Source organism: Aptenodytes forsteri, unplaced genomic scaffold (assembly GCF_000699145.1).
Source record: "Aptenodytes forsteri isolate BGI_AS27 unplaced genomic scaffold, ASM69914v1 Scaffold563, whole genome shotgun sequence".
Classification (NCBI taxonomy): Eukaryota; Metazoa; Chordata; class Aves; order Sphenisciformes; family Spheniscidae; genus Aptenodytes; species Aptenodytes forsteri.
This window is the reverse complement of record NW_008795318.1, coordinates 32,773-60,150: the sequence shown is the minus strand read 5'-3', so window position 1 is coordinate 60,150 and position 27,378 is coordinate 32,773. Positions and strand designations below refer to the sequence as shown.

At 42.1% G+C, this 27,378-nt stretch overlaps 1 protein-coding gene across 1 annotated transcript; it reads left to right on the top strand.

Moving 5' to 3' along the window:
- LLGL2 (LLGL2, scribble cell polarity complex component) lies at nucleotides 1-26,666 on the top strand. The gene is made up of 26 exons (XM_019472171.1): nucleotides 1-288; nucleotides 478-585; nucleotides 7,188-7,285; nucleotides 8,279-8,360; nucleotides 9,628-9,743; nucleotides 10,359-10,517; nucleotides 11,315-11,477; nucleotides 11,649-11,781; nucleotides 12,578-12,632; nucleotides 12,825-12,979; nucleotides 16,321-16,538; nucleotides 17,035-17,102; nucleotides 18,126-18,279; nucleotides 18,388-18,492; nucleotides 18,787-19,079; nucleotides 19,338-19,491; nucleotides 19,830-19,980; nucleotides 20,674-20,790; nucleotides 21,311-21,477; nucleotides 22,221-22,485; nucleotides 23,203-23,356; nucleotides 24,027-24,064; nucleotides 24,484-24,531; nucleotides 25,073-25,115; nucleotides 25,843-25,904; nucleotides 26,301-26,666. The coding sequence occupies exons 2-26, from the start codon at nucleotides 511-513 to the stop codon at nucleotides 26,303-26,305; spliced, it is 3,078 nt and encodes a 1,025-aa protein (XP_019327716.1). The 5' UTR covers nucleotides 1-288; nucleotides 478-510; the 3' UTR covers nucleotides 26,306-26,666.
- The last annotated feature ends 712 nt before the right edge of the window (nucleotides 26,667-27,378 follow it).

Sequence of the window (27,378 nt, the reverse complement as noted above, 5' to 3'; positions counted from 1 at the left end):
GCTGTACCCATGGAGCGAGCTGAAAATGTGATTCTTTCTCTTTTTAGCTTCAATAGCTGGAGGGTTACCTGGGGTGAAAACTGATACTAGTCAATAATGCCTGTGAGCCTGGGAGTTAGCCTTTAGATTGGGTTTGTCTAAATGTTTATGCAAATGCTGCAGTTTTGCTTGCCTCTTCTTTGGATAAGGTCAACTGAAGTGATTGCAAAATGGCCAAGTGTAAAAACTTCTAAAATCCTCTTGGCTTATCTGTACTGGTTTGCTCTAGCAATGTGAAAATGGTATTGTGTAAGTCCTGCACCAGAGATGCCGCTCTGTGGTGGTATCAGGTTTTAGTTACTCGATAGCGATGTTGTCTCATTTTGCTCTGGCTGATTTGTGTTACCTGCTAAACCAAAATAAATAATCTACTTCTGCTTGCTTCTCTTCTCGGCTGCTTTTGTTTATATGGCTTTGTTTGGTTTTTTTTTTTGTTAGGATTTTTGGTGCCAAGATACTACAGTGAGGAAAATGAGAAGGTTTTTAAGACCCGGACACGATCCAGTGAGAGAGAGGCTTAAACGTGATCTTTTCCAGTTTAACAAGGTACAGTGCTTTCCTCAAGCTTCAAGGCATATGTGTGCAAGGCAAATCTATCCTGAGCCACTGCACAGTGTAAAGGGAAGGAAAAACTACTTGAGTGTGGGTGGAAAAGTTAAAATTATGAGAGGTGGTTTGTTCTCTTTTTCAATTCTGTCCTTTTTTCCCCAATGTGCCTGACTAGTTGTCTTTAAGCTCATGAGCATGTTCTCAATTCTGGCTTTCGTTTTTAAGAAAAAGGATATTATCACGCTGTTGAGTGGCACTTGCTGAAAGAAGAGATCTTCGCAGCAGCTTTTATATACTCTGAGTGTTCTGTAGTTTGCTCTGCTATGTGCTGTGACTACTTATGTTATAGGTAGTCTTTGCAGTACCACTGTGAAAGTAAACATTTTTCTAAAGATACACAGGAGGACACAGCTTATGATGCAGCTGAAGCCAGAGTACTTTGTCCGTGATTATACTTCGGGTTTATTAGTATAGCTCTGTTCTTTAAAAGTGAATTTAAAAGTCTGTGGTAGAAATGTGGTAGCACCTAGGAAGCACAGTGGCCATTAACAATGAACTTGCTAATAACTTACTGTGTATCTAGTTTTTTTCCTTCCCTCTGTGAAGAGGGAATGGCAATGGCTGTGCTATCTATCCAACACTCTGGGCATTTTCTTTTGAGCCCTGGCCAGGAACATAGTGCTTTCATCTTTGTAAATGCCTAGTATTAATTCATTGCTAGGCTAATGGCTACTTACAAACACCTTCACTGGGTATCAAAAATATATTTGTAGGTTTTGTATTTCCAAGGCTTAAATGGAATTTTGCTGAAAAGTGTAATGGATAAATGAAGTCAGCCTAGGAAATAACCTCCTTGATTCATTAAAATTCTAGCGTAGATATATACTTAAAGTGGAACTGTGGATATTTGAGATGAATGATTTAATGTAATTTGGTATTAAACCACACCATTTCCATGCATACCTCCCTCCCATTGGGGAGACAAAAAGAACTCAAGAGTGCTTCAGGCTTATTTTCTGCTTGCTACCATGAGAAAACGCTAGTGCAGACGAAGTAAAAAGTTCAGTAAATGAAGACCAGGATTGAGTTGCTTGCATTTAGCTGAATGCAATATCAGCTTCAGGAGACATCCCAGGGATGGGTCAGAATTGCTTATAAGCATATAAAATTGTATATACCTTGGAAAAACCATTGCTATTTCAGGGATGTCACTTCCTTGAATATGCCTTTCTCTTATGAGAATGTTTGGCCAAACTTTACCTGCCAGAGAGAGACTAATTTGGATGATGCAAAACAGGGTTGAAAGAACCTGCTTTTGCAGCAGAGGGAACCTTCCAAATATATTAGAAGTTGGCATCAGGATTTCTGACTCCATTTGATTCAGTCCTGAAGGTAAAAATTGCATCTTGTTTCTAGGGAGGCGAGTGCTTTGGACGCTTCCTAATGGTTTACTCTCGTTAGCAACTTGGTAATTAAAGACCTTGCAAAATGCATTTATGCTTTTAAGCCACAGTAACTCGTTCTTTTCTAACAAGAATTGGAAAGGGAATGAACATTATACCGTTACGTTATAGCAGAATCTTTTACATTATACTTTTCTCTTGCATAAAGTTTTTTTTTTTCCCAAGTCTTGTGTGTCCCATTCCAGTATTTCCAGAGATAATGGATCATTTGAAAGCCTCTGCCCTTTGATACAATAAACATCTACTCACAGCTAGGTAGACTGAGAAGATCTGGGAAAGTCAGACCTTAATTCTGGCCTGTTGAAGGTTGTGGCTTCAAGGAGCCAAGAAACATAGTACTTTCTGTGCCAAGACTGTCCTTGTCTAATGTGCTAGTAAAGCAAGCACATTAGCGCCGGTAAGCAAGTTTTTAAACACTTGTTATTGGAGGTCTTTGAAACACTTCTGGTTAAGAACCTGCTTGGGAAATATTTTGTGGGACTAGAAAGTTGCTGATCAGAGAAATTGCATGGTGTATTTGCACCTCTTTGGTGTGTGACTACCTGTGGTGCTGGTAGTGACTAAATGGAAGGTCTGTACCTTAAAAGTGCTGGGGATTCCTGCCCTCATTTTATTGTTTACACTGAAGTTGAATATGAACGCATGATGCCACACAAGTTTAGTGTTAATATAGTGGAATGTATTTGGCCATACTGACCTAGTAATGGACTTCAATTAAAAAAGTCTTTTTAGTTGGTGGTGGTGGATTTTTTTCTTTGTTTGTTTACTCCCTTAAGTATAAATAGGTTTCGATGTTTTTACTGTTTCCCTCTTGCTTTTCTGTTCCAGATAAGAGGTGGTCCAGATGGTTTTAAAGGACTGATTGACCACTGGACTAGCTCTTCAAACTGTCCTCAAACTTGTGTTTGTTTCAACAAACACCTTCCTAAATTCTGCTAGTCACTTAGCTTTGCATATCTGTTTCTCTGTATGAGTAAGAACTTCCCATACTTGTGTGTACCTGTTGCAAGAATCTGTTTTTAGCTCAGTGGATAGAATGAAGGATAAGGTATGCGGACTTGGCAGTCTACTTCTTTAAGTTTATCCTGCTTTTGGAAGTACTATTTGGATGCCTTTGGCTCAGTCCAAGCCCTGCAGAACAAACATGTTCAGGCTGGCATTGTCAGACTAGATGATGGGTAACACACAGGTGAACCAGCCTGTCTTACAGCTGAATGTTACCAAACTGGGAACATTGCATTTAATTTATGGCTTTGTGTGTTTTCCCCTCTTTTCAGTCTTCCTAACCCTTTGCTAATGGGTGTGATGGATAGCTTACCTTAAACACTGAACTAGTGTCTATGCAAAGTAGATTTAACACATACAGGCTTCATTGTTTCTTCAGAAGACACATTAACAAAGGTACAGGGTTTGTATTGCCGGTGGTTGGCTTTGTCTCTGCTTTGTCATAAAACAATCCGAGAGGAGAAGCAGAGAGTAATGGAAGGAAGAAGACAGCACTGAATTTCATCTGCACAGCTTTAGTGTGGGCTGGGAACAACTGTTAAGTTTGGCTGCATTTTTCCTCCAGTAAATATGACTGACATAAAGCATTTCTGTTAGTTAATGCTGCTGACATCAGGTTTACTTTTACTGAGTCTGAAAAATCTGTGGTCTGAGGAAAATGAAAACGAAAGCTCCTACCTTTCCTCAAAGATACAGAGGCCCTTTTGAGGAGAGAGGGCACATTGTGGGCACTCTAGTTTCTTATTTCAGCTCTGCTGAAAGGCTCCATTGTAACCTCTCCTGCCTTCTGCCCCCCTCGCTCCCCCTTGCTGGGTTTACCTGCTGAGCAGGTGAAAGGATTGGCTGATGAAAGCTGCCCGAGAGAGGGGAGGAAAGGAGGCCAGCTGAAAAGCTGACTTGATGTGATTTAACAACTGGGTGTAAATAAATGCAAGAAAAAGATCTGGGTAATCGGTACAGTGAATGTGAATGCCTGGCCCTGGTGGTGTCAAATACAGCCAAAAAGCCACCCCAGTGCCTTCCTGCCTGGCTGTGGGCTGTGAAAACAAATGAACAACATAGGAGGGAGATACCTTCATTACATCTTACGGGCATCTTGGTTGAAGATTCAAAGCTCTCAGAAACCGTTAGTACATTTACTTTACTGCATAAGCAGTTGTGTAACGCTGTGGTTGTTGCTGATACTCTCTTCTTGTGCTTCTGCATGTGGTACTATTTTCTGCAGTGGCCTTCTGTTACTTACAGTTTACTCCTGGATGTAATAGTTACTGTAGCTTTTGCAAATTTGTTTATGGGATGGGAGGGTACTTCAAACTTTCTATTGAAGGAAAACCCAGGGAAAAAATTACCCTCCTCTTCTTAGGACTGAATGGTACACACTTGGTTACGCAGTTCATAGGTCTCATACTTGAAAATTAAAGCTTTTATTGACTTGTCTAATGTGTTTACAAATTAACACATCAAAACCAAGATACAATTAGGCCAATATTAAGGCTAGTATTGACAGCATCCTAACAGGCAGTACAGTATTGTGTAAGTCATGGTTTTCTGTTATAAGAACTATGGCTAAAGCCTTATCTTCTGGGCTGGAAGAAATCTCAGAATAAACAGTTTCTAATTGATGTTCATTGAAAATGGCACCTAGTTGTGCTGATGACGTGACAGCACAGCGACTGTGAACAAGTTGAAACTAAAACTAACAGTGGAATTATACTGGTGTCTCCCTAAAAAGTTCCTCACTGTTTCGGGGGAGAGTGGCGTGGTGTCTGTTGCCCATGGTACACCTTATTCAATTTTAAATGTCTGATTTGTTGTTAAGATAACTTGTTATGTTGAGTCTTCTTCCCAGAATTGTATACCATGGCTTCATACTCCTACAGCTTTGACAACTAGGAAGCTTTTCTGTGTTGTCTCAGTAGCTATCATGGTACAGAGAAATTCCTCTTTGACTGTGCTGGATTAGAAAACCGCCCTGTTTCTCCATGTTATTCCTTTTTCCATTTTTGATTTGTTGTTAAGATAACTTGTTATGTTGAGTCTTCTTCCCAGAATTGTATACCATGGCTTCATACTCCTACAGCTTTGACAACTAGGAAGCTTTTCTGTGTTGTCTCAGTAGCTATCATGGTACAGAGAAATTCCTCTTTGACTGTGCTGGATTAGAAAACCGCCCTGTTTCAATTCTGAGTCCACAGATAAGTTCCTAATTTCATACAGTCTCCTCTAGGAAGTTTTATATGTGCAGCTAAGCAAAGGTTGGTAAGCAACGACTTCAAGGGTGACATTAAAAAGATTGACTTCTCAAAATGTGTTTTTAATGATACAAACTTAACACTTAAATTACCCTTAGAATATAAATAAGTAAGGCTGGAGATTAAGTTATCATAAAGGGAAATAAACTCAGTAGTCTTAGAGCCAGTAGTACTAATCTTAATTTACTACATATAAAAGGTTAAAAGTTAGTAACTTAATTACTCCTTTGCCCATATGAGTTGGCAAGCAGAAAATTGGGAAATGCTCCATTTTCCAATTTTATGTCTTCTGAAATGGCTCATCTTCCCCTAATAGGCCTCAGACTGGCGTAACTGATGATTTAGAGGAAGGAGGTCTATTTTTAAAATTTAGGAATTGTGGTCAAATGGCTAAAACTGAAGCAATCTGGCAGACTATGGAGTCAGCCGTATCCTCCTATGCCTGTGTCTTTGAGCAGGAACAGAAAAAGGGCGTTAAACTACTTTGTAGCAGCTGGGAGCACCTCAGGCTAATGGCATGACCGCAGAAATGAAACTGGCTTTATTTGATTCTCCTGCAAGGGATTGAGTTGGGAAATCACTACGCAGGAAATAAAGTCCAGGTGTTACTTTTGGGTTGAATAAACCATAAAGCCAAGTGATGTGGTAGCTCTGTCTCAAAGACATGATGGAAATGATGATGGGAGTGAGGTGCAAGTGCTTACTGTAGATGGAGGGTCCTCTGCTTACTCTTTTTTTTTCTTTTTTTTGCATAAGTGGTCCTCAGGCTGTTTTGTAACAAATTCCTACTCTGTAGCTGACCAGCTTGCCTTAGAAGAACATATTTTCCAGAAGCTGGGACTGTAAGGATAACAGTGTTTTCCAGGAAGTAGCCCTATTAATCTTTGGGCACACAAATCCCTCTTCACATGTTATTGAACACTCATGCATATTTGTTTTGTCTAAACAATGATAATAGCTGTACATTAGCACTTCTAAAAACTTGACTGAGCTATTTTACAAGCAGCTTGGTTGCATCCTCTAAGTATGGCAGAATATTATTCCATAGTGTGTAAATGCATCGACCATGCTAAGTGTGGTGTGTACAACATGTTCCAAATCTTCCTCTTGGTGCAGCGTAGATTGTACTTTAGGGAAGCCACTAAGGCCAAGCAACATACTGCTCCCCACGATAGTGACTGACATCTTTTTATTACCAAATGGCTTTGAAGTAGTCTGAGGTGGCCTAGCAGGCTCCTGCTCTCATTAAATTCCAATGTTCCTTGTGATACCTCTGGAAAATGGATATCAGTTACTTGAGTTTTCCTGACTACCCCATATGAAATCTGTTTAGTTTTCTTGATGAGCACTGATGTTCACTCAGTAGTTCTTCATAGCTTTGCACCATTTCTTGATGTCAGTCAACAAGAGCAGGTCATGAAGGCTGACCTGTGTGGAATTTGGCAGATAAAGCTGACCTTACAATACGCAGTATTTGTGTCAGACTTTGAAATTGTGCTGAGCAGTTGGTTTACAGAAGTAAAGTTGATGTGGAGTGATGGAGTGTATTGTGGTGACTGAGTAAGCTGTGCTTATGCAGAGTTATTTATAATCTTAACATAAAGAGCTGCTTGGGTTGCTGTTTTCAGAATATTTCTCTTTCATTTCTGTTACACTTCTGCATATCCTGGCTGCAGAGCCAGGGGTTCTTGGAATAGATTCGTCCTTAGGCTATTGTTCAGCAAATCTAACCTGTGTTTGAACACTTTTCAACAGAAAAAGCTGCCATTAAGTGCTGTAGTTCAAAATGCCATGCCATATTTATCTTTTGTTTTTTATCTGTATACAACAATGCCCATGAAGCATGCTGTTGATCATGATTTTTCTTTCTCTCTACCAGACCGTGGAACATGGATTTCCCCATCAACCCAGTGCACTGGGCTATAGCCCATTTCTCCGCCTTATGGCCATTGGAACGCGATCGGGAGCCATCAAACTGTATTCTTTTGAACAATTTTGGCTAGATTTCTCTGACCATATCAGAATGTGCAACTTTGAAGACACTGTAAAAAGTTAGACTAAGTATAAATTTGCAAGCAAGGGTTACTGGAACATTGGAACAGTTTGCCTAGGTTTGAAGTGATTTTGGTCTGAACAGAATGGGATTATCTTGCCAAGAGCTGAACTATAGCTCAAACAGAAGCTGAGCTGATGCAGATATTAGACAAGAATCTCTGCTCTTGCTATGCAGAAAGCCAGACTAGATCTGGCCTAAGTTTAGCAATCCTTCATGTTGTAAATTCCAGGGTGGTTTAAATATTTGGGGCAGGGTTCCTTTTTTTTTTTTTAAGCAATTCTATTTCAAAGGTTAAAACTGAAGTCAGAAACACTTTCAGCTTCCCGAGTTTTTGACCATCCAGGCATTAAAGACCTAAACATTGAAGGTGGTGACTTTTTTTTAGCTAATGATGTCCAGTCTGATTTTTGTGTATACACAAGGCACTGAGGTGATTCCCATGGCACAGTACCAGCTAGGCAAGCTGTAAAACAGGCATATCGCTCAGCCCAGAAAGGAAAAGTTGGTGCGCTCTCTGCCTGCTTAATCATTCATTCCTGGTGTTGTTTGTGTTCAGAGGCTGGACTCCACATGCAGGCGGTAGCCATCTGTCTCTTGGTTACAAATTAGTTAAGCAGGATTGCAGTGTCTGGGAAACCACGAAACAACTCTGAGAAAAAACAAGGTCCAGGCACCTCTTCTGCATATGCTCAAAGGATGAAGTTAACTTGCATGTTCTCCTGTAGTGTGTGTAACCTGCCACAAGCATATGAAATCAAAGTAGATTTGCATTGGTTCTTTTCAGTCCAGGTCACTAACAGTAAAACATGGTTTCAAACTAATCTCTTTTCGTCTTGCTTGCTAGCAAGCTTCTTATCAATTAATTATAACTGTGGGTCATCTTAAATACTGTAGATCCTCAACAAACTCTTCAGATACGGTGCTCCTGGGGTGGAGTTCATGGGTTTACATGAAGAAAACAATACTGTAATGCAAATTCGCTTTATACCTGATCAGGTGAGTGTATTTCCAGTACCTCTGCGGCTTATGTAGACCTCTCTTAAACAGGTGTTGAGTTTGTTCCAGGCAACTGGGCTCCTATTACCTAGTATATTCAAATGCTGCTTGGTCGGGAATGCTTATCCCAGTGCATTTTGTGCTCTCAGCAGCACTTGTTGCTGTGGAGATGCTCGGTAAAACTTGAGAGTAGCTTTATTGTTTGTAACTGTTGGTCATTTATCTCAAGCAACATATTGGGAAAGGTAATAAGGCCAGAATACTTTAGGCAATCTGTTGCAGAAGCGAGAACTTCCTTTTCCTTTTGCAGCCCCTGTTCTTTCAGTAGGACTGGGTGGTGTTTCTTCTGCAGAACAGATAGAACACTAGCTGCTGCTGAACTGATTTAATTATTTTCAGGGGTTCAAAACAGTACTGCTAACCTCGCCTGCTGTTAAGCTTGTTGCCTTTGTGTTTTGGGGTATAGAATCTTGCTCCTGGGGATCGCTGAACAGTTATTGCCACAAACTAAAAATAGGAAGGCAGAATTTTCCAAATGTCTGGTGGCTGTCTAACCACTTTCCCTTCCCTTGACTGGCAGACTGGTGTCTTGGCCACATACTTTGTTGCCTGATGCCCCCAGTATAGCACGAGTGGCCTCTTTATGAGCAGGATTTAATTCTTGAGGCGGTTTTGGGTGTCTGCTTAACTAATGGTATAAGCTGAAACTCCCATGGGGAGTGTTGCACCAGGTGTGGCTTCAGCAGGTAAAATGCTTCAATTTGAACATACAGCCAGCAGGGCTGGGCTTATAAAAGGACTCTGACACAACCCTCCAGAATGAGGTTGGACACGAAGAATGCAAGGAGTGTGGTGTAGTAGACTGTATCAGCCCCACCCAAAGCTGGGGTGTGTTGCAGCAAACCATGCTGAGCGAGAAGGTGGTGAGCTAACAGCCTGCAGCTGCCTTGCTGAGCTTTACAGCATAGGCTGATCTTTTTCAAGAGCCTAAATCCCTGTCATCCCCCTCAGTGATAACCTGTGCCTTTGTCCTATATAAAAGGGTTTTTAGCTTTTAGGCTACTTCTTGTCTCCCCCCAACTCCCAAATCCCTCGCCGTTAGCTAACAGTGTTGCTGCAGTATATATTTACTGCTATGAAGAACTGTGACTGGCTCCTCAGTCCTGTTTTAGCAGAGAATTATGAACAGCAGCAACTTTATTGCTAGGTTTACTGCGTCGTATTTAATATTGTGATTCTGAAAAAAGCTTATTGTGTGGTTTTGTAGTGCCAGCTGGTGACATTGCTAGATGATAACAGCTTGCATCTCTGGAGCCTGAAGCAGCACAGTGGGGCATCTGAGCTGCGGGAGGAGCACCGCTTCACGTTGAAAGGGCCACCTGGGTAATCTGCAAGAGTGTTTTTGAGCTAGTTTGGGGATAAGCAAGCAAGCAAGAAAATTTTGCTATTTTTCTAGCTAGAGCTTGTCCTGTTCTTACAGACTCTCACTCCTGTGAATCCATGAGAGGGGCATCCATGGAAACCAAACAGGAGTTGGCTAGGGCCCAGGAAACTACCTTTTAAGAGTGTTGTACCAATGTAAAGGGTGACATCTTTTTTTAATATTGTGCATCCACTTCTGTCTGTACAGGAGCTGTAAATCTTAAGGATAAGTAAATCTAAGCATCCCTTAAGTCAGAGTTTAAAAAACTATGGTTCTAGTTTCACTTGATCTTGCCAGTTTTGGGTGACCTATTTTTAGCTCCTTTCGGGGCACTTAATAAGAGAGGCTTCTGTAAAAAGGCATCTGGGTCTTTGTCCACGCACTTGTCAAAAGTCTTTTGATGTAATTTATCTTAAAGCTAGTGTTTTCCTCCTTCAAAAAAATGCCTGGCTCAAAACCTCTGCCTATAAAACAAATGACACTTGTAAATATCCCTGTTGAGTTGTTAGTTCTCTCAAGTTCAGTAACGATAGCCTCTTTGCATGCAGTTGACAAGAATCTCTTTCAATCCCCAGGTCTCCACCAAGTGCCACACAGATAACAGCTGTCCTTCCCCATTCCTCACGGGAACTCCTGTATCTTGGCACAGAGAGTGGCAACATCTTTGTGGTGGAGCTTCCGTCATTCAGAGTGCTAGAGGACAGGACCATAACCTCTGAGGCTGTGCTGCAGCGGTGAGTGAGCAAACAGGCACTGCTGTGTAGAGGCGGAAACCCATTAGCAGACATATCCTTTGTTAAAATGTCACCCTAGATTATGTATTGGGGCCTCACTGTTGTGTTAAGCATTGTCCAAATGTGTATGACTCCTGTGAAAGAAAGTAACTTTTGGTCCTGGTATGTGTTAAGTAACAGTTTCTATCCTGGTCAACCCAGTACTGTCACCGTGGAGGTATAGCATATAGGCAGAACTATACAGGAGACACTTGGAGTAAATCTGCAAACCTTGTGCTCTGTCCCTTGTGTTTACTTTTGCAAAAAATGTTACGCTTAGCTGTAATCACCCATTTATTTTTTTTACCATTGGCAGAACTTCTGATGCTGCTTTGTCCAAATGAGGATTTTGCCACTTTGGAGATTGAAGTGCTGCTGAAAACTGTCCTACTTCATGTCATTGTTGCTTCGTACTGACATTTCCATGTTACCTTTATTCTGTAAGGGTCACAAGAGAATAGGGCAGGTGATTCAGACTGTCTTTATGCTCCTGGGATCCAGTCCTGGAATTCATTGTAAACCGTGGGTTTTCCCTGAAGAAAATGAGACTGGATGCATGTTCGTGTGGCAGGCCTGGTGTGATGTCTTACATAAGAATTTTTCTGCTGCTGAAGGATTTGTGGAAAGATCATACTTATTCTCACCCGTTTGAACTTTTTGTTGCTTAATTTCTCATTCTTATACCTTAACTGTTATTACAGTCATATTGGGTTGTACCTGGAATAAACTTTTCTTGGTTTTCTCTTCTGCTTCTGTAGGGTACCAGAAGATTACTGTAACAGGCGATTATGTGAATTGGTGGAAGCCCTTCAGGAGCATCCTAAGAACGCTGACCAGATCCTGATTGGATACAGCAGGGGCTTGATTGTCCTCTGGGACCTGCAGAATAACAAAGTGACACACCATTTCCTGGGCAGCCAGGTATTAATTCAATCCAAAGTCAGTTCAGCAGGGGAGGAAGGGCTCTCTCCACTCTGAAGACAAGTAGGTGCAGGGAGAGCCTGGCAAAGCTTCTTTTTTAGTAAGAATGCATTGGTTTTGGGGGGCTTAACAGCTCTCTGGAGAGCAGTCATTGTGTGTCTTCCTCTTCAGCAACTGGAGAACCTCTACTGGCAGAGGGATGGCAGTAAATTCATTAGTTGTCACTATGATGGAAGTTACACCCAGTGGCCAGTATCCAGTGACAACAGGCAGCCTGAGCCTCTGGAAAACCTTGTGCCTTATGGTCAGTAAGTGAGGTTTAATTGTTGCATATTCATCTAAACGCAAACTCATTTTGAGCTTGTGTGGGATATTTAAGTCAAGTTCCCCGCAGTGTTTAATCCTAATGGCAAAATGCAGAGCTGCCTTTTGAATGGGTCGTGAGCCTAGAGTAAGGGATTTCAGTCCAGTTTTTTTCTTGGATTTTAAACTCCTTTACAATGTCAAGGTCTGTCGTGAACATGGAGAGCAAATGTGTTGAAGAAATCAGTGTCCCTTATGAAGAAGGGTGTTGGTGATTCAGCTCTTTGTTTTAGTTCAAGTGTCCGGTTCAACAGGAGTTGCTTGGATCTTCTGTAATGAATAGTGAGCTAAGTGTGCTTTTTGTTGACCTGAGCAGTGATGAAATGATGCCTCTGATTTGCTGAAACCCATTAAATGGAGATGACCTCATCTTTCAAGCATACAGAAGCTTCTGAAGCTATATCACCTTTACATTAGTTTCAGGAATGCCTGTGTTCTTAAGAATCCTTTCTAGTTAATCAGCTTCCACAACAGCGCTTCCACTCCCTGTTAGCCATCAGCAACATGGTTCAAAACTTCTCCTGAGTCTATGCCTTGTTTTGCTGAGGAGTACCATGGTCAGTGTGTCCCAGAAGACTTGTCTGATGTGGCTTGGTCTGTGGAGGTGGTGGTGGTGCCTACTAGTTCAGGTGGCTCCCCTTGACTTGGAGGCTGAGGTGACCGAGGTGAAGCAGAATAAGAAACTTCTTAATGTAAAGATGCGCTTCTTGAATTATGACAAATAACTGTTTTCTTAGGTCCTTTTCCTTGCAAGGCCATCTCCAAGATCTACTGGCAAACAACAAAAAATGGGTAAGTTCATGGTGTATCCCTTCAGTCTCACCTGTTTAAAGGCATTTAAAGGATGCAACGCGCAATACCATAGAGCCCTGTAGAGTAATGTTACAAGAATTTTTTGTCAAAGTTTGACTTGTTTCATGTCTTTGAAATTTTGCTTACTCTTCACTTCAGCATATACCACTCTAACTCTGTCTTTCTCTTAAGGCTTCCTTACATTATATTCCAAGGAGGGATGCCCCGGGCTAGCTATGGTGACCGGCACAGTATCTCTGTTGTCCATGGCAGTCAGCAAACAGCCTTTGACTTCACGTCACGGGTGATAGACTTCTTTATAATCTTCAGTTCAGAGCCTACTGCAGGTATGTGATGAAAGGGCATTACTGAGGAATTAGAATAGCTGTGTATGCATGTGAAATCTACCTGGTATAAATAGCATACTAAATGTGAAGGAGGTCAGTTTTTTGGGCGTTTTTTGAGACTTTTAACAGAGAATCATAGAATCATTTAGGTTGGAAAAGACTCTTGAGATTGATCCCAACCATAAAAGAGATTTGTCATTTAAAAGTGAAGTGTAAAATACTGGTAGAAAGAATGGGCTGGTTACAAATGCCATACATTCCTCAAAAAATTAAGCTACTCCATTAATGAGAAAAGATCTCTTAGACTCATATGTCTGTGAGCTAGACACTGGACATAACCAGGTTGTGAAATGAGGATCTGAGTATTGCTGTTTGGAAATAGCACTTCAAAGGAGGCAATAATTAAAAACAGAATTTACTCCCACTGAGACATTGTTTCTTTTAATTACTGCTTGGATTTATGACTAGGGCTCTGGGTAACAAATCAGCAAAGGGTGACATAGAACCAAGGGTCAGTATATGGAGAACTTACTGCTGGTGAACATGAATGTAAACAGTTCTAAAACTGAAGAGCACTCATTCCACGGCTTGCTTAGAGCTTGTCAGATTCTTGCTTCTGTTGAAGAGCTTTTTTGCCCTTACTTCCACAGTAGCCGTAGTATTTTTTTCTTTTCATGGAACTGTAAAGGATTTTCCCCAAGAAGTTTGTCTAATGCTGGTGTAGTTCTTGCTTCTGGTTAACTTGAAGTAACGTGAGTATAAAATGCTATTTCAAGCTCCACAAATGTGCCGTATTGGAAGTTGGGTCAGACCAAATTGCAGAAGTCTAGATGCTTTTTAGGAGCTTGTAGGCAAATCTTCTGTTACTGAATCTTCCCAGGCTTTCTAGTTTCTGGTTTGCCTAGTAGACTAGTTCCCAAACCTATTTGTCTTGTGTACTGCCAGTGGTGGTGGTGACGGCTCCCAGCTACCCACTATGCAGGTGTGGGCATTCAAATGCATAGATGCAGGTTGGTTCCCCCTGGCCTATTGTGCAAAGATCCAGGGGAGGACTGTCTTGGGAAAGCAGACGTAAAGAAACAGCTGTTGGATTCCCCCCCCACCTCTCTCCCCAGACCTTAGCAGACCCTCTCAAGTCACTGAAAAACCAGTAAAGAAATAGGCAGAATGTAACTGAGATGAAGTGCCTGTATATGTTTGTTGTTACAGATTTTCCCTATGCAACACTACCTTTTATAAGCATCTTCCAAATATGCAGAACCTATAGGTCTAAACCTTCAAGCTTAACAATGCCATTAAACTTGAGGTACTGTTTAGCTTTTATCATTAACTTTCTACGAAGTTGTCAGAGCTGTGATTCTAGATGATGGAACAAAAGTCTTAAAGATGAAAGAAATCTGAGTTTTTTAGGTAAGAGACTGACTACTTGAAATTCAATTCCTGGATATGATTAGAAGTCCTTTAGAATGAAGTAACTGAATTGAACAGGTTTTAAATTTATACTTCCCAAGGATTGAATTATCTAGTTGACACGACTTCTAGTGGGTACAGACAGGAGCTGCTACAGGAACCTGAAGCTGTTGCACTTAGATGGGGAAGTTTTTTTACAATGAAATGAGGTTCCTGTGCTTGACAGGCTTCCATGTGGCTGATTGCCTAAGCTTAGTGGATCTACGTAGCTTGCCTTGTTTGCCCTTAAGCAGTCTTCCCTGCAATGGCAATACGAAGGTATTAATTGTGTACCAAAGCCACTTAATTTAATAAGCACAAAGCTTATGCATTGCAGCATGGTGGTAGCTGGTGACTTTCCACTACCCTGAATATGCTGTGGAAACAATTTTTAAAAGGCTAGCCCTTCCTGTTTTCTTTTTCTTAAATTAGCAGGTGGATGAGTGTATGGCAGTCATGACAAATTCTAGTATGTTTGCTACTTCAGCAACTTAAAATAGATTCTTGCCATAAGCAATAAGCTCAGATCTGTGCTTTTGCAGGGAAAAATTATTGTTAAAACAGAGTATATTTGGTTAATGTTGGCAGCAGCTGTCAGAGTGCAGGGCTGATCATGCATAATGTAGTACAGGTATGATATTACTTGTTCTATTCAGAAGTCCTGTAGGCAACTGCAAGTGACAGCACATAAGAAAGCAAAATAAAACTGAATATAAAACATTTTTTTCATGAAGAAACTGAACTGATTAGTGGTGTGTTATGGCTGTGGCTAGTCAGAGGTGAAACTTGGGGTGTCTAACTAGAGTGGTGCCAAGTACCAATTACTTGAAGTTAATTTTGCTGAGTGAACAGCCTTGGTATGTGCTTGCTTATAGACGTGCCTTCTTGCAAGTGTATTCCAGGTAATCAAACAACTAAAGAAGGGAAGTAAAAGCACAGGTTAGCAGAGAAGGTCAGTGAAAAGCTGCTAGTTTGCGTATGGCAAACTGTTTATCACACACTCACCCCCGACCCCGATGTGACACATTACAGCTGCCTGTTCACTTAGATTTCTGTAGCTGTGTTGATCATTATTGGTGTGAACTGATTAGTGGTTTTGGTTTTCCCGACCAGTTGCTATTGTGTCTGTCTCGTGAACATTACTGCAGTACTGTCCTTGTAGACTAAATTTTTTTCACTTCTAGTTACAATGAAAAAATCTTAACTTCTTGATTGTGTCAGGTGTCATCTGTAAAGTTACATTAACAGATTTGTTTGTAATCTTGTCTAATATACGTATGAATATATATTAGATGATGTACACTCTTTAAAAAAGAAAGTCCAGAGGATGTGTCACAACATATGAAAAGCAGGGAAAATTAAAAGTAAGAGAGCTGAATTGTAAATACTTGTCAGTTCAAGCAGAGAAGCATTCTGCAGAACCCAAGGCATTACTGTGTTTAAGCAGCTTAGCCTAGAGGGACTGTGGTCCTAACACAGTACTAAATGGGTCACTGCTGGGGTGTATGCATGTCTGTCCACCCCATGCTGTTAATTAGCTGTAGGTAAAGTCCTTTGAGTTCTGGCTGTTACAACGGTGAATATGAACTTGTGTTATTTAGCCCTGTATGTTGTTAAATTTTTTATTCTGCAGTGGAATCTATAAAAAGTCACTCTGACAGTCCTAGGAGTCGTGTAAAGAAACATGAATTTGCAGCAAATCTGTTAGTATCTTGAAATCTATTAATATTAGTGCCTCAATAGGCCCAGTTAACACAGAAGCATTTAGAGGTTTTGCCAACAAAAATGTAGAGCTCTGTGATAACAGTTTTCAAATAAGCCTTACAGGAAGCTTGTTTCTATTAACCTTGGATAGTCATTTTTGTCAGCCTCAATGAATCTTGTTTCTGCAGAGTTTGATGACCCTTCTGCTATGGTGGTGCTGGCAGAAGAAGAGCTGGTAGTTATAGACTTGAAAACTGCAGGCTGGCCAGCAGTCCATCCTCCATACCTGGCTTCTCTCCATTGCTCAGCCATCACCTGCTCACACCATGTCTCCAACATCCCACTGAAACTGTGGGAGAGGATTATCAGTGCTGGGAGCAAGCAGAACATTCACTACTCAAATATGGTATGGCAGCTTTAAATGTACATGTGTTCCCATGCATTTAAGAACAGCATGATTGCTCAGAATGTGGGTGGTCTGTTCTGCTGACTCTGTGTGGAGGGATGAGTCCCAACAGACGTTGTCCTGCCTCTTAATAGGGTCGAGAAAGGCTTTTTCCCAGAGCACCACCAGAGTTACTCACACTGGGGGATTAAAATGTGATATTTTTTTCAGGCTTTGACAAGCTAGCAGGAAAGTCTGAGTGTTCCCAGCTGTCAGTGGTAACAAACTTCTCGTTTAGAAACATGAAGCTTTCGGCACAGCTTCTTGAGGAAATGTGTAGAATATCTTCTAAAAAGCACAGCTGGTGTCAGAACAGGAACATCTAATCCAAACAAAAGCTAACAACATGGATTGTTTCACTGCCACTTGCACTGAAGTTCACTCTCCTGCTGACTGCATGTTCTCTTCACACTGTCACTGCCTAGGAAATCACAGTCTTCCCTTAATGTATTTGTAGCCATGGCCGATTGATGGTGGCAGCAACATAGCTCCAGATCCTCCACAGAGGGACTTGCTTCTGACAGGGTATGTACTTAACTGATAACAATCAAGGAGACCTTTCCAGTTTCTGTTCTTCCTTTTGAACTAACTGAGGCTTTCCCGTGGGATTAAAGCCTGCTCATCTTGAAGGGAGAAGGCTGCAACTTTACAACACAACTTCTCAAAGCTGGGCTTCTAGCTTTGTAAAGCTAACTGATTCTACTACTTCTGAGCAAACAGGTCGTGATGTCCACAGATTACCTATAAAATTGGCTTATTTGTAGTTCTGACATGTTACCATTCCCCCCACAAACATCAGTGTAGAAGTGCAGGCAGTAATCCAGACTGGTTCAAAGGGAGCAATGTAGAAGTGGAGCTTAATCTTGCAGGTTTTGAAGCTTTTTTTCCCCTCTACCTTACACTGCTCTGAATCTCAGAAAAGAGGTTAGCTTGGAGTCCTGTCTGCTTTGATCAGCACGAACAGATCTAGCCTAAGCAGTGGAAGTAGTTAGCAAGAGACTGTCTCATCCCATAAAAATGTATCATTTTCTTTTCAAAGCACTTTTAAGAATTTCTGTGGGCTGTTCTTCAGACTTCGTTCTTGATGCACCAAGTTGTTAGAAGTCCTTACCCTTATGTTGGAAGAATGTTTCCAATTTTCACCTGGAGAACTAAGATTTAAGCTTGATTTCTTTCTCCCCCCTCCTCCTTTTATCCCTCCCAGTAATAGTATTTTTGTCAGGATGAGTTGTTCCTTCTATATGCTAAGCTTCTTTCCTTTTCAGTGCTTTTTGGAGTAATCTTAAATTGTACACTGGTATCAGATCATCAAGAACAAACTAGATTAAAAAATAAAACAACCCAAAAAAAAAACCCACCCCACAAAACCCCAACAAAATACCCCCAAAAACCTTCATCTTGAAGCTCTAAGTTGCCACAGCTCAGGGCTTTGTGAACAGTGTGGTTTAATCTTTGGTTGTGTGTTTTTCCCTCTGTTTTATCATCCTCATCTGGGTGATTTGCTCTTCTCCTGTATGATGTGTGTTTCTGTAACCCTGCCCCGTACAGGCATGAAGATGGCACTGTGCGGTTTTGGGATGCATCTGGTGTCTGCTTACATCTCCTTTATAAGCTAAGCACAGTGAGAGTATTTCTCACAGATGCTGATCCCAATGACAATATGAACACCCTGGGTGAGGACGAATGGCCTCCACTTCGCAAGGTAAGATATCTATTGCTTGTAGAAGCTTTCTGAAAACCTGAGGAGTTTTGATTCTTGTCCAAGTTAATGCATCTGCAAAGACCAGCCACTGTGTATTCTCTCGCCTAGGTTGGTACCTTCGACCCTTATAGTGATGATCCTAGACTTGGGATCCAGAAGATCTACCTGTGTAAATACAGCGGATACTTGGCTGTAGCTGGTACAGCAGGACAGGTATTGAAATATAAACAGTCATCATAAACCTTGCTTTTAGTACAGATTGTCACAGTGCAACTTGGAGATGTGTTAAAATTGGAAATACTCATTTCTATAGTGGTAAATCGATCCAGTTGCTGAAAATGTTGTTTCATGGTTCTCTGCTTTCTCTAATCTGTATTTTAGACTTTATCTAATGCTATTTATCATCCCTGAGAGATGCTATAGTTTTGCAGCTGCTGAAAAGGCCTGCAGCTTGGAGGACTGCTTGCATTGTAAAAACTGTAGCACAGTTTGGCCTGTTCCTTGCAGGTACTGGTGATGGAACTGAATGACGAAGATGCAGAACATGTTGTGGACCATGCTGAAGCAGATCTTCTGCAGGACCAGGAAGGCTATCGATGGAAAGGTCACGAGAAACTAAAGACTCGAGAGGGACCTGTTCGATTTGAAGCTGGTTTTCAGCCGTTTGTCCTTGTCCAATGTCAACCACCAGCTGTGGTCACCTCATTGGCCCTTCACTCTGAATGGAAGCTTGTGGCCTTTGGTACCAGTCATGGTTTTGGGCTTTTTGACCACCAGCAGAAACGACTGGTCTTTGTCAAGTAAGTATCTTCTTTCCAGGAGGTCTGTGGTAATCCTCTGTTAAAGATGGCCTGGAATTGCTAACAAAGCAAGTCGTGATAAGCAATTTCTCAAGAGCAGTCAGTGTAGCAAAAAGCCGTGCCTCATTGGACTCTGTCCCTGAAGATCTTCAAGAACATATAAGCATGTTCTGACATTTGTGTGTGTCATGCTGGACTCTTGGGAGTGATTGCCACCCAGCACAAAGTGACCATGTGCCTACTGTCTCCCTCTTTCAGGTGTACACTGCACCCCAGTGACCAGTTGGCCTTAGAAGGCCCACTGTCTCGGGTGAAATCCTTGAAGAAGTCCCTCCGTCAATCATTCAGGCGGATCAGAAGAAGCCGGGTGTCCAGTAGAAAGCGACGAGGAGGTAGTGGAAATGCCTCAGAGGTGAGGGGCCCACCTTTTTGGGGTCCTGTCTGTTTACAGCTTGGAGCATGCAGAGTCCTGATTAGACTGCCTAGAGCAGGAGGCGGTCTGCAGTCCTGCTATGGTATCAGTAGCTACTGGTATAAGGGCAAAAATGGCAACTTCTGATGCTGCTATGTGTTAGATAAAGTAGTCACATTTTTAGAGAAAACGTACTGTCTGTAGTTGAACATAAGATGCAGAATATGCCTGTTCACTGGTATGATGGTGCTTTCCCTTTCTATTGCTGCCACACTTATTGTCTCTCTCCCTCCACTATGTCTTTGCCTGACTGACAAAATGTCTCCTCATCTTTGAAGGTGCAAGAAGCAAATGCCAAATTTGACCAAGACGCATTGCAGGAAATGGAATTGGCTCCAGTCCAGCGGAAGATTGAAGCCCGGTCTGCAGAAGACTCTTTCACTGGCTTTGTGCGCACCTTATATTTTGCTGATACCTTCTTGAGAGACAGTGAGTAGAAAAAGCATCTCTCCTTTCTTCCAAATGGGTTTTTCCTCCTCCTGCCAAGGAATGTATTGGGATTTAGTGCCAGGAAAATTTGGCACCTCCTGTGTCCTAGTTTGTGCTACGCTGAAAAACTAATATAGAACAAGAGCATATGTTGTCATGCAGAATTGTTATTTAGCCATTCTGGCTGCTGGCTAATTCAAGGCAAGTAGTAGTTCATCTTTGGATGCAGCCTTTATGTGTGGTTTTCAAGTGTGCTGGAATGACATCTGACTTTTTAGTATAAGCTTTTCCTTGTCTCATTACTCTAAAGTTCACCCCTGCTCCCAGCAGAGTCTTTTAATTTTGGTGAGGGTGGTGGCTGGTTGTGCATCAGAGCCCAAACTGATATCATGCACAAGTTTACTCTGCTCATATGTGATATAAATATGTGAAAACTGGATGCAGCAATTGTGGTGTCTGATGGAAGCAGCACTCTGTTCCCTTTACTCACATGCCATGTCCTTTATCAGGGCTGCTGATGGACACTTGTTGGGAAAAGAAGTGCTAAGAACCTGTAGTTTCCCTGGCAAGTCTGCCCTAATATAAAGATATTTAGAATGTAAACAGAGGGAGGATGTGTATAACTAGTAGAAAGCAGTTATCCAAGGATATTCACAGATGGTGCCTTGCTCATGAGCCTTCTTGTTGCTCCAGGCTCCCGCCACTGCCCGTCCTTGTGGGCAGGCACCAATGGAGGTACAGTCTACGCCTTCTGTTTACGTGTTCCTCCAGCAGAGAGGAGGGTGGATGAACCTGTCAGGGCAGAGCAGGGTAAGTATGCCTTGTGGAAGCAAGGTCCTAATGGATCTGAGCTATCGCCAAGAGTTACATACAGAAGAGCAAGGTAGCTCGATTACTGCTGTTTATCAGTGAGAGTGGAGCTAAATGTAGCAGTATCTGAGCTAAGCAATGCTCACTGCAGCGACTGAACTGATGAAGAGTAAGTGAGCTCTGGCACTGCTTGACATGCCTTAGCCTCATTTCCTACTGACTTCAGAAATTTAAATTTTCGTCAGCTGTCATTGAAGTTTACCATCAAGCCTCAGTGCACATGTACCTTATTCTGACAGCTGGACCTGCTATCTTTATGTAATAATAGTTACTGTTTAACATGAACCTGTTCAGTCCAAATACCCTTTCAACTACTAAATCTTTTTAGGCAGGGTTTCTATAGCCACATTGTATAGGTCTCCAGCTCTGAGAGGATGTGAGTGAAGTTCTAACACAGTGTCTCTGACTAGACTCCTGTTTGGTTTTTCTGTTCATTTTCCTCCTTATCTTGATTGTCTAGCCAAAGAGATTCAGCTGATGCACAGGGCTCCTGTTGTGGGTATACTTGTCTTGGATGGACGCAGCACTCCCCTCCCAGAACCTCTAGAAGTAGCACATGACCTTTCTAAGAGTCCTGATATGCAAGGCAGCCATCAACTGTTGGTGGTGTCTGAAGAGCAATTTAAGGTAAGTATCACCCAGGAGGTGCATATGAACTGCGCATAAAATCTGCTAAAGCACTGAGCAGTGCTCAGTGGAAGGATAACTCTTGAGAGTGCTTATTCTTCTGGACCTGAATAACAAACCTGGGACGGCATTTCTGTTTGGTGCAGTTCATAAATCAGGTGTGTGCTGACAAATTGGGTATTCAGCATAGTGGTGCACATGCTGATCATAGAAATTTTATTCCTATATTACATTATACTCTTTGGACAAGTTTGCTTCTGCTTTTGGGAAAGAGCTTTTGCTGTGGTTGGTATGGAAGCAAGAATTGGTAGGCATTTCTATGAAGCAACTAAAAAACTTCTTGTTTTGCACGCTAACTAATTAGCATAAAAGAGAAGACTTGAAGTAGCTTGCTGTAGGCTGGCCCTGGCTTTTTAATGCAGAAGAGCACACAGTGTAAACCCTGTTCTCTTTCTGTAATAATTTGTAGCCAAATATGGAGGGGTTTTGAAAGAACCAGGGGAGTAATGCAGTTTGCAGCCTGAAGGGTAAAACTGCTTGATGTCAGAACAGAAACAGACTCTAATACTGTGGCCGATTACTTCTTGTCCCATGAGCAGGGAGCCAGGTTGACTCAGATTACAGCTCTGTGTATTCACTGCTAATGAAAACATTGTTAAAGGAGGGAGCAGCAGATGTCCTGGGGGGTGCGGCTCCTGCCATTGTGCAGGAAAGAGATGTCATTGTTTTGTTTCTATTGACAGGTATTCACATTACCCAAGGTTAGCTCCAAACTGAAGCTCAAGCTGACAGCCCTGGAAGGCTGTAGGGTACGAAAGGTGATGGTTGCTAACTTTGGCAGCTGCAAGACTGACGATTACAGCGAAAATGACCTGGCTGTCCTGACTAACCTGGGAGACATTCAGATCATCTCACTGCCCTTCCTCAAGTTACAGATCCGCTACCCTTGCATCCGCAAAGAGGATGTGAGCGGCATTGCATCCTGTGTCTTCACCAAATATGGCCAAGGTAAGGTGTGCTTCTCCCAAATCATCTACCTCTATTGTGTGTTTGAGACAATGGAAAAAGGATTATAGGGCTTAGTTTAGAACTGGCTGTGTATATATGTGAATATTATGTAAATATGTCCATTACATGTTTCTGGCCAGTACCAGTTGCCAACAGGTGCTGACACGTGAATTAGCAGCAGCAGAAGCGAGTTTATTCCATTACTGTTAATGAATACACTAGTTTTCAGATAACAGGTTGGATGTGCCCTATAGGTAGCTTCCATCTGGCCACCCTCCTCTTGTCTGGAGTCAAGAGAATGGCTCTCTAAGCAGCAGGCACTGTGGAAATGCCTGCATTGTGCTTCCTATACATGCCTGTGGCTCAACACTCAAATTGCAAAACTGGGATCCAACATCCTATGGCTGCTGAAGGTGGATCGCTGCTTTGTTGTTCAGTTTTTGCATCTTTCTATGCTGCTTTTCATAAGTGTCAGCAATGACAATACAGTTATCTCTCGGCATAATCTTAAATTGCCCAGTCTCTAGGCTAACCGGTCCTTGGGAAACTGGGGTAGTATCTTCCTCAGTGATTCTTCCTTGTTTAGACAGGAGGAAATGCAAACCCTTTCTGCCAAACATAGAGGATGCTTAGATCTGTTCTCTTTCAGATCACCTCTAGTTCTGGAACTGTATTCTTGGACTTGAGAATTGCTTATAAATTCCCAATCATCTGTAGGTTTCTATCTGATCTCACCATCGGAGTTTGAGAGGTTTTCCCTTTCTACCAAATGGTTAGTGGAGCCCCGGTGTGTTGTGGACATGCCAGAAGTTACAAGCAACAATCATGTGCACAACAAGTCTAGCGTGGAGAATGCTGTGAGAAAATCCAGGTAAAGTCTGTAAAACTCTTGCACACTGACAGTGTCTGAGTAGTGAGATCTACTCGACTGTTTCCAACAAAGTTTTGTATTTTGTAGGGAATGTCATCTTTCAAGGGAAAAAAAAAAAAAGACTTTGAAGTCTTTGTTAACAACATTCCTAGATGGTTTAGCATGAGGAAATGTAACCTTCTCCCTGATGGTTTTCCTACTTGCAGTGCGGTTGGTGGGACAAAGTAGTGAAGTACTGCAATTGGTATCCCTAAGCTAGAGTCATAAAATGTAAGCTCTGGCTTGCTTTACTTGCTCCTTAATGATGTGTCTGACTGACACCTGACTCATGCATACTTCAGGGGCTGTGTGTTACTGATGAGGCTGAACTGTTGCTCTGAAGGGAAAGCCGGTGTTCTTCCTTTCCTCTTGGAACATCAGCAAATAAAGTAGATCTGACACTCATGGAGATCCTATAGGAATTTTATTCCAAAAGTTTAGAAATGTTCTCTGGTGCCTGCAGACTTCTGCATCACTAACATGTGATGAAGCCCTTCCTACATTCTTGCTCAACAAGCCATTTAGTTAGCATGCACTGGAGCTTCTTGTAGCTGCCAAGAGTATACATGAATTCTGTGCACCCCTATGCCTCAGAGTCAGTGTTTGTTTTCTGCCCCCTTTCCTTTTCTAGGGGATCAGGAAGGAGTTCAGGTGACTATGGAGAAGACGGTAAGCAAAAAATAATTGTACTAAATGTAGCATGCTATATTTTGCTATTGCTACAGTTGATATTATCTACCTAAGAAAGGGGAAAGTAAGGAGGGGCATGAGGGAAGCAAAGTAAGTTCCATGTGGCAAGATTGCTTTGAAAGGACAGAACGTAGTTTGTGCTGGAAGGAAGAGGCTGTGGGAAGATAAGGTCTGAAATTACAGATGAGATCTTCTGTTAGCCAAACTAGTATTGCTGGAAAATACAATTCAGTATGTGAGAGGCTTTAAGGATTAGTTGTGAGGCATTCAATAGTCAAAAGGTACTTAACGGGGGGGGTCGGGGAATCCAGTTCTATTGTGGGTTTCCAAAACTGCACGTATTTCATGAAAAGGGGAAAATATTGTTAGGTTAAAGCTTTTTTCCTACTCTTTTTTAGAAAGGAAGTCTGGGAGGCTGATGGAACATGCCTTACTCAATGACGAAAGTGAGTGAGGTGAAATCTTGCTACTGACAGGGCAGGTGCCTTTCTGGGTGGGAAAAGAAGAAAGCTGCTGGGAATTTTGTGTTTCCAGTACTCAGTTCCAAGGGATCTGCAATTACACAAGACTGGTAGAAATACTGGGTTTTCATGAATCAGTAGAAGTGAGGAGTTGGACGGATAGTCATGCCCTCAGGCAGGGGTTGTTCCACATAGCTGCATTTGCTGCTGTGATAAGAGAAGGATCTTTACTTTCCAATAGGACTTGTGTAAAATGACAGCTGGAACAGACTGTTCCTTTGGGGCTCTGGTACACTGGGACTGGCAACATTTCCTCTGGCAAGTGACTGCTTCAGTCCTTCATGCCAGCCTGTTCAGTAAAAACCTAGTACTGTTGAAGAGGCAATGATATTATAAGGTCTGACCTCTGTGTTGTGGGAAGCAGGTTTTAAAGGCTGTTCACCGGGGAGGTGGAATGTGGCTAGGCTGCTGCCTGAAAGCAGATCTCCATTGGTTTGGCTCACTGCTTTAACCCTCTGCTTTCCAGAAGTCCTGAAGGAGATCCAGAGTACTCTTGAAGGGGGCAGAGGGTGAGTATCGACCAACTTCTATTCCTAATGGGTGGGGCTGGCAAGGGAGGGCATTTCTAGCTGAAAGCAGGGGGATGCCCAACGTGATGGCAAGGAGCCTTGTGCTGGAATCTGGTCATGTATGTATCCCACAAACTATCGGAGGGAAAGAGTAAGAGAGAGGCAGGTGCTCTTTCACATGTTGTCCCTTGACGTTTTTTATGAGTAATGCTTTGTCTCTTTCTCTCCGAAAAGCAGGAGAGATCACATTCCCACATCCCAAAGGAACAGGACTCTGAGTATTCGCATACAGGTTTCTATTTGTGTCAACCCATACTGATCTAAGGGCAGGCCACATGGGCTTAGTTGGTCGAGGATGGGACTCTGGAGTTTTAATCCTGGCTTGACACTGTCACTTGGACGTGTTCAGTATCTCTGCTCCCATTCTGTCTATACAATAGAGCTAAGCTACCACCATGGGTGCGGGGCTTTATCTTGTCTCCCTAGAATACTGATGTTCACGTGACAGGGGCTACGGAAGTGTAGACAAAGGACTACTGTTTGCAACGGATGCAGGAAGCTTGGTGGGATTGGTAACTGCTGGTGTGTAAGGATAATTGACTGCCTGATACGCTCTGCTCTGCGCGCTTCCTCTGGACACTACCTAATCCTGGTCTTCTGTCAGCAGCTGGGAGTGGATGGGATGATACCGCATTGCAATAATGAATATTTTCTTGTGTCATTGCAGGAGCTATGCAGAAAGAAATTTGGCAAGAAGTCCATTAGGACATGGACTAAGTAACGGAGGAGGTAGGTGAGGCTAAGGATATTTCAGGCCCAGTGAAGTAGCCAAAGGAAGCAGAAAGTAGAATGAAGTTTGTTTATAAAATTTAGCTTATTTAAATGCTTTGTGATAGTGCAGAACTCTGGTCTGAATTTTCAGGGTGGGAATCTGCTGGCTGTGTGATGTACTAGCACTGTTCAGCACCTTGTGCCACATGAGTAAATATGCTGCATCAGTTTTAAAGGAAGAAATAAAAATCCTTTGAAGGCTCCTGCCTGACTCTTAACCTTACCATAAAGCAAGCTGGAGAGGTAGCCAGAGCTCATAGCAATAATCTGTTGAGTATATCAACTCATTAGCTCTCGTTAGCTTTCAACTTCTGTTTTCTAAAATGGCTTTTACCTTCTTTTATCCCAAAGCAGATTGACCAGAATTCATCACTGACTTTCTCGCATTGGATTGAGTGCCATAACACTACTGATTGGGCAAACCGTCCCTGGGGAGAGGGCACCACTGCTCCCTGCCTCACAGGCTAGCGAGCTGCAACTTGCATGCATATGCATGCCTGCCTCTGCCTCCCCTTTTAGTGCCTCATTAGAGACATCTCCTCTTGGAGCCTGCCTTGCATTAGGACAGAAGTGGATCACCAGGTCTGATGCACCACAAGCCTCTGAGTACATCTAACTTTTAAATGTTTGCACATTTCTCTTTTCTACTGGGCTGGGTTTTAAATTATAAATGTTACTGCCTTGGTGCAGGATTTTAATAAACGCACACTGTTACCTCTGACTGGTTTAAAATTATTTTTTGTACAATTTTTTAAAATCGTATGGGTATTTCAGTTTTAACGGAAATATTTTAGAAATTTACTTTTAAAAAAAATAATATATGCTAGATTCATGTGACTGCTGTATGTGGTATCTGAATGAGTAATTTTGGTTGTTGTTTGTTATGGTACTGTTAACTGGCTTTATGGATTTGGGTAGAATCTATTTTTGTAGCCGTTCAAATCAGAGGGAAACTAATTGAACTTGATTTCTGTTTCAACACTACATTGCTCTTTTTTGGAAATAAAACTCTGAATTCCCTTTTGTGATCCTTGTCTGCTCTCATATCTATTCTTTCCATCAGCAGCTTCTTTCACATTGGCAACAGGCTCATGCCCACTTACCCTTTGAAGAAGGTGAAGCTGTCCTGCTCTGAGCTGTAGAGGCAAAGAGCACTCCTGGAGATTAAGTGGCCTCATTAAGCAAGGTGGTGGTTTAAAGAGACACTTGGCAAGCAAGTTGATTGTATCACTGTCCTGCAATTCATACATCATGTTGCCAGAAAAGGGCACTGCTTCAGATTATAGTCCCCGGAAGGTCATCTACTAGCTTGTCCTGAAATAACTTGGGTGATAATACACTGAAGGGAGAAACAGTTGATCTGGCAATGCTGCTGTACTAGTCAGCCAATGGATTTTGAATTGAAACTGGTGAAACTCTGCATAGAGCAGTT

What these genes read in the sequence shown, in the direction of transcription:
- LLGL2 (XM_019472171.1), top strand. Translation starts at nt 511, where the DNA reads ATGAGAAGGTTTTTAAGACCCGGACACGATCCAGTGAGAGAGAGGCTT. An exon ending in ACCATTTCCTGGGCAGCCAG is followed by an intron (nt 11,478 to 11,648) that starts GTATTAATTCAA and finishes CTTCCTCTTCAG; the next exon opens with CAACTGGAGAACCTCTACTG. An exon ending in AAACGACTGGTCTTTGTCAA is followed by an intron (nt 19,080 to 19,337) that starts GTAAGTATCTTC and finishes TCCCTCTTTCAG; the next exon opens with GTGTACACTGCACCCCAGTG.